This window comes from Papaver somniferum, unplaced genomic scaffold, assembly GCF_003573695.1.
Source record: "Papaver somniferum cultivar HN1 unplaced genomic scaffold, ASM357369v1 unplaced-scaffold_6, whole genome shotgun sequence".
Lineage (NCBI taxonomy): Eukaryota > Viridiplantae > Streptophyta > Magnoliopsida > Ranunculales > Papaveraceae > Papaver > Papaver somniferum.
In genome coordinates this window covers 1,998,322-2,011,850 of record NW_020648748.1, presented here as the reverse complement: position 1 = coordinate 2,011,850, position 13,529 = coordinate 1,998,322, and the positions used below count along the sequence as shown (strand labels likewise).

General features: G+C 40.3%; 1 protein-coding gene and 1 non-coding gene across 2 annotated transcripts; one reads left to right on the top strand and one right to left on the bottom strand.

The window, feature by feature from the left end:
- Positions 1–1,914: 1,914 nt before the first annotated feature.
- TRNAH-GUG lies at positions 1,915–1,986 on the bottom strand. Its single transcript has one exon. It is a non-coding gene; the product is annotated as a tRNA-His (tRNA).
- A 9,940-nt stretch (positions 1,987–11,926) lies between these two features.
- On the top strand, positions 11,927–12,862 carry LOC113343505 (thioredoxin-like protein CDSP32, chloroplastic). The gene has a single exon (XM_026587662.1). The coding sequence runs from the start codon at positions 11,927–11,929 to the stop codon at positions 12,860–12,862; it is 936 nt and encodes a 311-aa protein (XP_026443447.1).
- The last annotated feature ends 667 nt before the right edge of the window (positions 12,863–13,529 follow it).

Genomic DNA, 13,529 nt, shown 5'->3' with positions numbered 1-13,529 from the left:
TCAAAGAGAGAGACTACTGAGTCAAATATTAAACTAGTATTATAGTTTTTAGAATTGTGACTAATAGAGTTTTTAGAGTTGTGACATGAGTTAACCAACTGTGCTGATCTGGACCCTGGGACGTTTCCCAACCAGTGGTGGAAGTAAGAGAGGGGAAAACAATCTTGCTAGACTAACCTCGGTTTGTACTAGGTGAGACAAAGGAGAAGCCAGATTCTCCATAGCAGTAATTGAGTATTATGAAGGTCTCACTATAGGTTCTTTAAGCACTAAATATAAAAGCGCCGAAGTGAAACAACAAGGAGATTAAATGATAATCAACTAACTTGCGATGCAAGGAGATTGAATAATAATTAATTAACTTGCGACGCAGGAGGTTGAATAATAATCAATTAGACAACAAGGAGATTGTCGTGCACAATCACTGGATAGTACAGATCGTACAAACACTCATACTCAACCAAAATAAGGACAGCTTGGACAGCACGTCTAACTGCGGTAGGTGCTCTTCCCATGTGGATATCTCTATTATTTATAATTTATTCAAATAGATTCGTAAAACACTGAGCCATGATTCTGAATATAAATTATCATCTCTAGACCATGAAAATTAACAGAGCATTTCTAAACCTGGTTTTTTTTTTCAATCTCAATTTCATTCTTGTGATGGCTTCTTCAACTACTTTTTCATCGTTAACAAATGATATCTTGATTGAGATCTTTATGTATCTTCCTCGAACTTCAATTTACAGATGCAAATCTGTCTCGAAGTTATGGTTATCTAACCTCTCAAACCCAAATTTAATTACCAAATGGTTCAGTATCATACACATACTCCCCACTATCTTGATCTTCACCCATCGAAATTTAGAAATGCATATCCCGATTCACATTCACAGCTAATCTCTGAAGATGATCATGGATTCTCTTTTGAGTTTCTTTTAAATGAGACTCTAACGGAAAGAGATGAACTACGTCTCTTGGCTTCTAGCAATGGTCTAGTACTTTGCTTTCCATGGAATGATGGGGGAAGGTTTCATGTTTGTAATCCACTTACTCAACAATGGGTTTCACTTCCTTCACCACCGCGTCACGAACCTAGTTCATATGAGTATAATGGTATATTCTGTGAGAATTCATCGTCTTCAAGTTGTCGTACAAGGTTGTATGTATTCCAAGATTCGAGTCTTTAAAGGAATCTAATGTTGATATGTTTGATTCTGATATGGGTGAATGGAGAAGTTTCGAAGTTTCGTGTGATCAAGAGCTCTCGTATGGGCCACATAGAAGTGTTATTACTCTTAATGGTGCTCTGTTTATTCTGGAAGGATGGGATCGAATGTTAGTTTATAATCTGAATCAGAATAACGGAAGTTATGGACATCGGTGTAGTTTGATCAATTTTCCGGGTCCAAGTTTCGCTTATCGCGCCTTTGATGAGATTGATATCTTTAATAGTCGTACTCTTGGAGAGTCAGAAGGCCGGATCTGTTACGCTACAGCCGGAGTTACTCGGAGGCAAATAACTGTCAGTTCCTGGATGCTTGATGGGGACAAATAGCAAGTTTTGCACGAGGATATTTTAGTTGACGATACATTGGCAGAAATTTGTTTTCAGACATGTGATGTTAGAAGTATCCGTGTTTCAGATTTCAGTCCGGTAGACCGCAATGTTGTTTTGCTTGGCTGCGAGCATTGGGTTTGGTTGTACGACATCAAAACCAGTTTTGAAGAGCTCAGATATTCTTCAATTTTGGCCAACGGAGATACCCGGTAGATGTATAAAGAAATTTAATGCATACTTCTCATCTACTTCTTATCGTTGTTGTAAACTTATAATGCTCCAAGCTTAATGCCTTCCCCCACAAAGAACTTGCGGGTCTTGAGAAAAAGAAAAAGAGAGAAAAAAGAATATGTGGCTGCTGGGATTCGAGCCCAGGTCTCCACGGCCACAACGTGGAATTCTTACCACTAAACTACAGCCACATTGGTGTCCTGCGCTTCTATCTATAAATATTAATATTTAGTACAACTATTTCCAACTACCTCCAAAGTATCAATAAGTGATGTTTGAATCTGGATATGAAGACTGGATAACAAGAAGATTTTGGTCCAAAGAAGATCCTTATACGATAATTTTTTATTGACATAGTACAATTTGAGTCACATGTGTGTTTTGTAATTTTTCTTATATAAGAAAATAAGGTCCCGAAGGCAATTACAAAATAGTGGAGATACTATGAGTCTCAGAGGACAGGTCCCGAGTTTCATAGTGTTGATCAGTGTTGTATCCTTCCTCAACAGCAGCATACAAATCACTCCTGATTTGTTGCATTAAGTTTTGGATCTCTGATTCTTCCCAGTGTTTAATATTACAGGTTGAACATAAAGTTGCTAAGTTTAAAGCTAAATAGTTTTGGGTGGAGTTGGTGGTACTCCACTCAGCTATTTTAAGATATTTGTAATTTCTAGAGTTTAATTTGAATCTCCTGTGCATTTGCTCAGCATGAAGTCTTTTCGCCAGCTTTATCAGATTGCATGAGTGTGATTCAATCTCTATTCGGCTTCTCAATTATGCTGCCCAATCAAAAGTCATCTCAGCTGTCATATGTTGAATCTCTAGATTGCTTGGAGGTGCCTGATCCCTCTTGCACTTCTGCATTCCCCTGTTAAATCAAAAAGGATTAAACCAAGTCCATAACAGTTCAGAGATATATTGAAATAAACTGCTACATTCAGTTTCAGAGTGAATATTGGAGGTGGAAGCCATTGTATTCTAAACTCGATAGTCTTTGTTTCCGCTGCCTCCTTATTATAACCTGTGTACATAAAGTTGTTTTTATTTTTTGTTGTAGCAGTAAGTATAGTGTTTATATAAAGTTTGATGACCTTTGCTATATTTTTTGCTATAGGTTTCGTGTTGTGAAAGTTAATACTACACCTCTCCTTAATATGCCATACATAAGTTATGTACAACTCAACTCTTTCATTAGTGTCAGTCTGGTTTCTATGTTCCTCTAAAATTTGTGTTAACCATAAGTGGAAATCATAATGATCTCCGTAGACTTCTCTACGGTAAGTCTTTAGTTCTATGCATACATCAGTTATTAAAGGACAATGCATGAAAAGATGGGTTAGAGTCTCCCTTTGGCAGTTGCAGATTTTGCATATATCTTCGATGTAGTGGATATGTTTTGCTACTGCTGATCCAGTTGGTAGAATATTGTGTGCTGCTTTGCGCAGAAATAGCTTAATAGAAGGGCTTGTGTTCAGAGTCCAAATTGTTTGCCAATTCTTTCTCCTTTCTATAACATTACTTCTACTTTTGGTTAGTTCCTTGTATAAAATTTTGACCGTGAACTTCCCATCTCTTGTAAGAGGCCATATTACTTTATCCTCCTGATTGTTATTTATCTTAGTGTGGCAAATGTTATAAGTTGTTTCCTCATTGAAGATCTCATGTATGAGTTCCTCATTCCATTAAGAGTTATTGATCATTAGATCATTTACTCTATGTATGTTTGCATTACAGTTTGGAGGTTTTATCAGAGGAACCCTGAACCCTGAACCCTGCCAAAAACTTGGCAGGGAGGCAATGCAGCAGGAACTGCAGCTGCAAGACAAAGGCAACAGAGAATGTGGCAAGGCAGCAGAGAATGCACTGTAGTGCAGTATCAACAGAGCTGCAGAGGAAGTTGCAGCTGCTCAAGCAGGGAAGAAAGTGCTAAACAGGAGTGCAACAGAGTTGCAGGGCAGGGGGGCACAATCAAGGTAAAAGCAACAGAGTTGCAGGGAAGTGGAGTGGAGCTTGTAGATACCGTCGGATGAGGTGATACAAACATACAAGACTATGGGTGGTAGAGATGATGAGCTGATTCTATCAGCGTACAAGTTTATGGTTTTAACGGTACAACCAATAAACCAAAAGGACAAGTAACTATGCGAATTCCTTTAAAGAACCTGACATCAGAGATTGTATTCTGCGTGGTTGACGTAGAATCACCCTATAATGCCTTGATTGGAAGACCATGGCTCCATAGTATTCTGAAAGTTACTTCAACTTTTCATCGGTGCATCAAATTCCCCATGCCCCAAGGTATTGGAATTATAAGAGGAGATCCAATTGAAAGCAAAACCTTTAAGGAAATAGATGTTGACAAGTGCGAAGAGCGTGACAGCAAGAGAAGAGATTGGAAGAAGCAGGTTCAGGAATGTCAAAGAGGCGAAAAACTAATGGTTGATGTCGTATCCAAAAATGAAGAAGTTAATAAGAATGATGGAAATGATGCTGAAACAGAATTTTTTGCGAGCAAACGCAGTAAGCGAATGCGAAAAACTGAATTTCAGGAAGGAGAATGGGTGTTGAAGCAAAATTTACATACTCATAAAAATGGTGAAGAAGTCATGGAAAGCATATGCGAAGGGCCGTATAAAGTTAAGAAAGCAATAGGTAATGGAATATACAAACTGGAAGAAGGAAAAGAAGGAAAGGCATCTACTGGAATCTGGAACCAGGTATATTTGAAGAAGTATGAGCCATGTGATAACTATCGCATGAGTGACACTGAAGAGCTTATGCGAATTAATGTTCTGAAAAACATTTGCGAACTCAAGAAGAAAAAAAGGCGAAAGAAGCAAGTGAGTAGTCTTTGAAGCAAATCTATTTTTTATTCATGAGTAAGAACATAATAAAAATTCTATGTACTAGAGTTGTATAACTCAAAAGTAACAGTGGAATGAAAAACTTTATTTCATTATGAAGATATTGAGTTAAGAAAAGGCAAAAGTAAGACCTTATCATAAGACCTTAATAGAAGGCAACAAAAGTAAAGACTCTAATTAGGGAGGCTAGGCATCCAATTGTGGCGTGCACCTTAGTTCGCATAAATGCAAGAGGCAAAGATAAGACCTAACGCACGTCATAATTGGGGAAAACCTGGTGAACATGGCTCAAGGGAAAGCTACATCGACCCTGGAACTTGAGTCATGGAGATTTGGGGTAAGATGAAATCCCATCCAGGAGAGACACCTAAATCGAAATATTAAGGTAATAACATCTCTCCTAAGGAGTGCAGAAACTCGATCAGGGCGCCGAGGTACACGGTTGAGTCAAGAGTGACCGGGGATTTGGAGGCGTACCTTGCCACGCTGACAAGTCCTGACTATGATGCACTTGGTCCGAAGAAACCCACTTAGGGTGCGGTCTTGTAACCATAAACCTTATCGGTAGAGGGGTAAGAAACTGTGAAATCAACGATTGTTGCTTTACCGGATGGAAGGAGCCCACCATAACCCGGTCGGGGTAAGCCTCCTTGGGGGGCAATCAGGGGGAATAAGGACGACATCCTCCATTAGGAAGCTGAATTGTGTCAAAAGACGAAAATATCATGAGGCTTTTTACTCACGGGAGTATTAAGGCTTATCGTATTTACGCGACAATTAAACCTGCAGAGGCAACAATACAAGAATATGATAAGGCGAGATCAATGGGTCATTACACTAAAATGTAAGGACCGCCTGCGATCTCGTCGCACAATAATAAACAATATGATAGGAAAAATAAGACCTTTAATTAAGAAGGAAAAATAAGACCTCATGAATTAATTCTGTCTGATCGCAGAAGATAAATATACTGCAAGTTTCATAACTGAGGCAAGCAACAAAGACATGTTTATTCGTCCATCATTCTGTGGCAACTAATAGAGGCAAGAATGGGAATGGAAGCATGAACAAGAATGTTATTTGACCCATATGATAGACTCATGCACATGTGAGAAATGATGGTGCTTTGTTATTCACAAAATTGATACTTAAAAGGTGTGCATTGAAAAAGAAGTTTAAAGAACATAAAGATATGATTAATTTCCGCATGGATTACTTTCACTATTTCGCTCATTCTCAGAATCACCTCCATCATCTCGCTCAGGATCAGTCTTACCAGTTTCTTATTCTTCGTGTTCTTCATACTCCCCTTCACTATCAGAAATGTTAGACATTACTTCGTTGGGAGCAACATCAACAAGCTTATAATTTAAAAGAGGAATGTTATTATTGACACAGATTTTCTTAACTGCTGCATCACGGACACGAACATCATCTTTTCTATTATTGGAGACAGTGATAGTATAGTTCCTCTTAAGTTTCTGATATTTGGAGTTGCGAGCGGTTAACTTCGCACCCAGCTTCTCAGTTTCCTCAAGATGTTTTCTCTTCAGCAATTAACTTCGCCTGGGATGCAAATCTTATCCATCCAAGGTCGCCAGGTAACGCGTGGTATCCTTTGGCCCAAATTTTGGCCGCGCCCAAACTATGTCAAACCCTAGTTTCTGGACGCGCCTAAACTATGCCAAAATCCTAGCTTGGCCACGCCTAAACCATGCCATACCGGCCTTTACTTCAGGCTTCCAAAATGAAGGGTTGCAACAATCAACGACCACCCTTCCATCTGAAATGCAAATCTTAGACGTCCAAGGTTGCCAGATAACGCGTGGTAGCCTTTGGCCCAAATTTTGGCCGCGCCCAAACTATGCTAAGACTCAATTTTTTGGCCGCGCCTAAACTATGCAAAAATCCTAGCTTGACCACGCCTAAACCATGCCAGCCGCACCACATGGCCAATGGCATTCCGTGCAACCTTTCCGCGCCAAGGCATGCCAACCATGCCACATGTGCCAATGTCATGCCGTGCCAGCCTCATCTCTATGCCAAGGCATGCCAACCATGCCACATGTGCCAATGGAATGCCGTGCAACCTTTCCGCGCCAAGGCATGACAACCGTGCCGCATGTGCCAATGGGATGCCGCGCCACATCTCCGCGCCCAAAGCATACCAACCATGCCAGTGCTCCACATGTGCCAATGGCATATCGTGCCAGCCACATCTCCGTGCCAAGGCATGCCAACCATGCCATCCGCACCGCTATGCCAAAACCATGCCAGCCTTTCCTCCACGCCGTTGGCTTCCAAAACGAAGGGTTGCGAAAATCAACGGCCACCCTTCCATTTAAGATGCATATCTTAGCCGTCCAAGGTCACCAGCTAACGCGTGGCAACCTTTGGCCAAACGCCAAGCCCTAATTTTGGCCGCGCCCAAACTATGCTGAAACCCTAGTTCTTGGCCGCGCCTAAACTATGCCAAAATCCAAGCTTGGCCACGCCTAACCAAGTCAAAGCCATGCCGGCCATGCTTTCATGTAGCTGGCTACCAAACGAAGGGTTGCAATAATCAACGGCTACCCTTCCTCTCAAGATGCAAATCTCGACCGTCGAGAGTCACCACCGAGCCGCCAAGTCTCCCAAGCTCAACTTGCCAAACAACATCAACCTGCTACATGTTTTCCACGAAAAACACTCGAGACATCAACACATGTCACAAACTGGGGGATACTCATTAGGGTATTGGTTTGGCGGTTTAAAGCGTGAAGCGTACACTACGCCCGTTACAAGACAGTGTCATAAGAATGAGGCGGTTAGTAAATATCGGGAGTAATGGTGAAACGCTTTCCTTCATTATGGAACATCAATTCCAGGCGTTACCAGTTACCACCTCCTCCCATTTACTCATTCGTTTCCATTTCTCACGATATCAGAGTACGTTTCACTTCGACTTGTATAAATAGGTCTTACCCATTACCACCGAACAACAAGTTTTGGTCAGGAGCATACAATACTCAGAAATCACTTGTTAGATTTCCCATATGTTAGCTTTCACTTTCTGATACAAGTCAAACAACTATTCTTCCAGAATCAACTACTCTGGTCTCAACACTCTCTTCACTTCCCTCACCAAAACCAACCCTTCTCCTTCACTTTGTGACCGAAGCAAGTCTGGAACGGCCATTTCTTGGTTTAGTCCGGATTTGTACAGATTTATCTCTCGAATCTAAAGTACTCCCTTGCAGTACATTGCTTATGGTTAAGACTCGTTTCTCCCACAACACACGAAATTACCGAAACCAGCAGAACTTGTATTCACCCTCAAACAGCTGCATATTTCCATGTGCAGAATAATAAGCTTGAGCCAAGAGCCAAGACGGGTATGTTAAGGGATATAGGTTGTGGTGCCCAGAATTGGATAAATTTGTGGTGAGCAGAGATGTTACATTTGATGAGTCACTGATGTTATCCTCCGGTGTGGTTGACTCTCAGGTGGAGCCAAGTAGAGATGGTGGATCTCAAGTTTTGGAGATTGATGCTCAAGATGATTCTATAAATGAATATTCGCAGCAAAATACTTTTATAGATGAGGATGTTACTAATGAAGATAACTTAGGACAACAAGAAGAACAACCATTAATTGGACGCGACAGACTAAGAAGAGCAATTATGAAGCCAGCAAGGTTCCAAGACACAGTGGCTTTTGTATTAACAATGTTTGATGAAGCGCCTTCTGGTTTCAAAGAAGCGTTAAAGGATCCTCATGTGGAGGATTGGAAATTTGCTATGGAAGAGGAAATGCAATCTCTTCCCAAAAATAAAACTTGGGAATTGGTACCATTACCTAATGGAAAGAAGTCTATTGGCAGCAAGTGGGTTTTTACCAAGAAAGATGGTGTTCTGGGCTCCAAAAACGGTGTACGATATAAGGCGCGACAGTATCAAAAGTTTATGCACAATTGGAAGGCATTGACTACCATGAAATCTTCTCTCCGGTGGTAAAACATACTTCTATTCGGGTCATTTTAGCTATGGTGGGTTATTTTGATATCGAGTTAGAACAACTTGACATCAAAACTGCGTTCTTACACGGAGACTTGGAGGAAGACATATACATTTCACAGCCCGAAGGATTTAACGTTGTTGGTAAAGAAAGTTTAGTATGCAAGTTGAAGAAATCTTTGTACGGACTAAAACAATCGCCTCGAAAATGGTACTTAAGATTTGATAATTTCATGCTTGATCGGGGATTTGCACGAAGTGAATTCGATCACTGTGTATACTTCAGGAGACTACAAGACGGTTCTTCTATTTTCTTACTTCTCTATGTTAACAACATGCTTATTGCTGCCAAAAGCATGGGGGAAATTAACAAGCTCAAGTTTGAATTGGGTAGAGAGAGTTTGAACTGAAAGATATGGGTCCAACACAGAAAATTATTGGGATGGAGATTGTTAGAGACAGAAGTAGTGGATGTGTTCGTCTTAGTCAAAGGCAAAATCTACAAAAGGTTGTGGAACGTTTTGGAATGCAAAACTCATAGCCTGTTGTGACTCCTTTGGCATCTCATATGAAACTGTCAGCAAGTATGTCTCCATCAACAAATGAGGAACGCGATTACATGTACAAGGTTCCTTATGCGAGTGCGGTTGGTAGTCTCATGTATTCGATGGTTTGCACTCGGCCAGATATTTCACAGGCAGTCAGAGTGGTTAGTAGGTATATGGTTAATCCAGGAAAATAGCACTGGAATGCTGTGAAATGGATATTGCGTTTTTTGTGCGGCACATTGGAGGTTGGTTTGGTGTACCAGAGAGATGCAAGTTTGGGGTCTTATGTCAAAGGTTATGTGGATTCAGATTACGCAGGTGACTTGGATAAACCCCGGTCTACAACAGGCTACGTATTTACTTTAGTTGGCGTTCTATGTTGCAGTCAACAATTGCATTATCTACTACAGAAGCTAAATATATGGCAGTTACAGAGGGTGTCAAGGAAGCTTTGTGGTTACAAGGTATGGTTAGTGACATGGGAATTTCTCAAGAAAATATGAGTCTACTGTGACAGTCAAAGTGCTATTCATTTAGCTAAGAATCAGGTTCACCATGCACGGACCAAGCACATCGACATTCGGTTTCATTTTATACGAGAGACTGTCGACGAAGGTGAAATTTGTCTTAAGAAAATCAGCACTCATGAAAATCCAGCCGACATGATGACGAAGACGGTACCAGCGGTGAAGTTTGAGCATTGCTCAAATTTGATAAACATCCTCAGAAATTAAGCACTTTTGGGTTCAACGCGCTGTAATGGCGCAAAGACATCGAAGTTTGTAGCACTAAGTTGGCACAATTTATCATGCCAAGGTGGAGATTCTTGAAGATCATGTGAATGTGGCGTGAAAAATTGAGACAAGGTGGAGATTTGTGGAGCTATTCCTACATAGTGAGTACTGTTGTCACAACAATCAGTACACTATTGGAAAAGCTGCTATTGTCTCATTTTTCATATGGAGTAGTTTTTTGTTTACCAAAACAAAACTACAGGGTACGTACAAGACAACTTTTGTTTACCAAACAAAAGTACACAGGATGTGAAGACAATTAATGTGCCTACACATTAGACTTTCACAATGTGAAAGTATGGAGCTCTTTTGGTACAACACGGAGTTGTCCCTTAATTCAGGGATCAATGTCGCATGGAAAGACCCTATAAAAGGGGTTCTTCATTAGCTTGTTTAAGCATCGCAGAGTTTCACAACTCAAGTAGCTGCGACAAGAGATAAAGAGAGTTAGCTTTCTTTTGTGTGCAGAGAGTTGTAATGAGACTTTATTTGAAAGGTCTTGGTGAGAAATCAGTGTGTATTCTTCTTGAATTATTATAGTGAAACAATCTTCTTTGTCCGTGGACGTAGGAAACTTGCCGAACCACGTAAATTGCTGTGTGCTTCTCTTTTCTATTGAGTGTTTCTATCATGTTAGGTGTTTTTCTCACTGATCTACTTTCCGCAATAATCAATCGGGATAGTAGTGCACGACTATTCCCTACACACAACAGAGATGCTGGGGAAATGCACGAGTCATTTGCGATACAGGTGATGCCAACAGCATTTCCGCAGCCAACCTGGACAGACAAAGATGATGATTTTTGTCGTCCGCCTCCCCCCAAATATGTCCCTTTGGATATGGGAGATGTTTTCTCTATTGCACAATTGTTCTCGTCCGAAGAAGACCCACGGGGAGGAGATGATGAAGGTATGACTGTTTTCTCTATTTCTCAACTGTTCTCTTCTGAAGATGATGAACGCGGAACTGGATTAGGATAGTTGCTGGACTAGTCCTTTACAGATTACATGAATCTAGATATATAAGTCAATGTTTCAATTTTAAGGTGTTTGTTGTTCCATGATGCTTGTTTATGCAGATAAAGAAATTTAATACATACTTCTCATTGGTTCAGTTGTAAACTTATAATACTCCAAGCTTAATGCCTTCACCCACAAAGAACCCTGGCATATAGAACTTGCGGGTCTTGGAGAAAAATAAAAAAAAAAAAAAAAAGAGTGATAGAGAGAAAAAAAAACTTTGTGGGCTGGGATTCGGGCCCAAGTCTCCACGGCCACAACGTGGAATTCTTACCACTAAACTAAAGCTACATTGGTGTCCTGTAATTCTATCTACACACAGATTACGTATGCAGACATTTAGTACCACGATTTCCAACGATGTTTAAGTTTATAATAAGTGATGTTTGAATCTGGATAACAAGATGATTTTGGTCCAACTGAGATACCCTTTGGCCGCTTAGCTAAACTTGATATAGTACAATTTGAGCCAAATGTCTGTTTTGTAATTTGGTAGTAGGGATTAGCCAGAAAAGTGCAAGCTTAAAGCTTTCACTGCAAGAACCGAACCCTAAATAAACCTGCACCGCCAGGCTTGCCTTGTGGGCAGGTCCGGCCAAAACCTCAATTTTAGTTAGTTTCTTAATGTAGGATTTCCTTTTTCTAACTTCGGTCTGTTTCTTAGTGCTATATGGAAATTGAAGCCTATATAAGAAGACCAAGTATTATAATCAGAGTTATATTTTTCTTAGGGAATACTTTCTGGTTTTCTATAGCTTATATAGATCTATCAATCTTGCGATAGTTTTCATCTCTCTGGTTTTCTAGGCTTCCATCCCTCTCCGAACATTTGAAGCTGGTTTTCTATGATATAGTATCGGTCCATTCTGTTCAACACAATTTCCAAAACTCTAACTCTCAATTATCATGGCTGCCCTTACTACACCAAAAAGCTTCTTATTCAAACAACATTCTTCTACAGTAAAAGCACACCCATATTCCTCCAAAACTCCCCCTTTTTTCCTCCCTCCACTATCCAAACCGTTCCAACCAAAAAAACTCCAGTTAACTCGCAAGAAATTCGATAAAAAAGTGATAATAACTGCAACCAAGAAGGGAAAAAGTAGTAACGACAGAGTTCAACAAGTTCACAGTATTGAAGAATTCGACGAAGCACTTCAAACAGCGAGAGACAAGCTTGTAGTAGCCGCAAGTTATAGTAAACATAATCAGAAAATCTATCCTTTCATGGAAGATTTAAGTAGAAGATGTAATGACACTAAGTTTGTATTAGTAAGGGGTGATGAATCTAACAAGACAAGAGCGCTTTGTGAAAGAGAAAAAATTGAAAAAGTTCCACACTTTAATTTTTACAGAAGTATGGAGAAAATCCATGAAGAAAGCGGTATAATTGGTCGGGATGAACTCATGCGAGACGTATTATACTACGGAGACAATTATTCAGGTGTAATTCAATTATATTCAAGAAAAGATGTGGAAAATCTGTTTGAAGAACATAGAATAAATAACAAGTTAATTGTTCTGGACGTAGGGTTAAAACATTGCCGACCATGTGTTAAGGTATATCCAACCGTCTTAATGCTATCACGACTAATGAGGGATACTGTAGTTTTCGCAAGAATGGATGGAGATGAAAATGATAGCTGTATGCAATTCTTGAAAGATATGAAAATTGTTAAAGCTCCAACATTTATGTTTGTCAGAGATGGTGTTGTATGTGGAAGGTATGTTGGGTCTGGTAATGTAGAACTTATACGTGAAATACTAAGATACCGAGAAGTTGGAGTTGCCTCTACTTGTTCATATCTAGCCTCCTTCTTGCGCCCAACTGACCATAAGTAAGCACCCCAACAAACTTGGGGAGTCATTCAATGATACAAATTTAGATTTGAGTTCAATAAGGAGAAGGAGAAAAGATTACTGGTTGGGGTATGAGTTTGAATATTTAACTTGACGTCTGATGCATTTTCATATAAGCCTAATCACCACAGACACATTATATCTTCAGATATGTGGTCAACGGTAATGTCATAAGTTTATACATGGATTCGGCAAGACAAAATATTTTTGCACTGATGGTTGTTGGTATCTCTACAAGTTTTGCCAAACTTCTGTTCCAAAGCGATGAAGAAATCATTCTTTTTTATACGGTTAATCTTCGTTTCGTTTGTTGTTCTGTCACTTCACTGTACGTCCCGTAGAGAATTGAGCATGTTGTTTAGGACGTTTGGTTTAGTACGTATGTAACTTTTAGAGCGTTGAAAACTCGCCGTGGTTGGAGCTTCAGAAGATACGTCTGTAGCACTGAGGCGCTCATAGCATGGCAAAACTGAGAAAATGGCAGAGGAAGGAAAAGATGGGGGGGACAGCAAGCAGGGGGAACGGGGGAAGGCGAACCACGGGGACAGCGATAAAATATAGATGACGGAAGGAAGTGCAGGCGAAGAACATAGGGGAGTGAGGTCCCGCGAGCAAGGAAACCACTATCGCTGCTTCGCAAAAGGAAGGC

Bases quoted from the DNA above. Each gene is read 5' to 3' on its own strand.
- LOC113343505 (XM_026587662.1), top strand. From the start codon at position 11,927: ATGGCTGCCCTTACTACACCAAAAAGCTTCTTATTCAAACAACATTCT.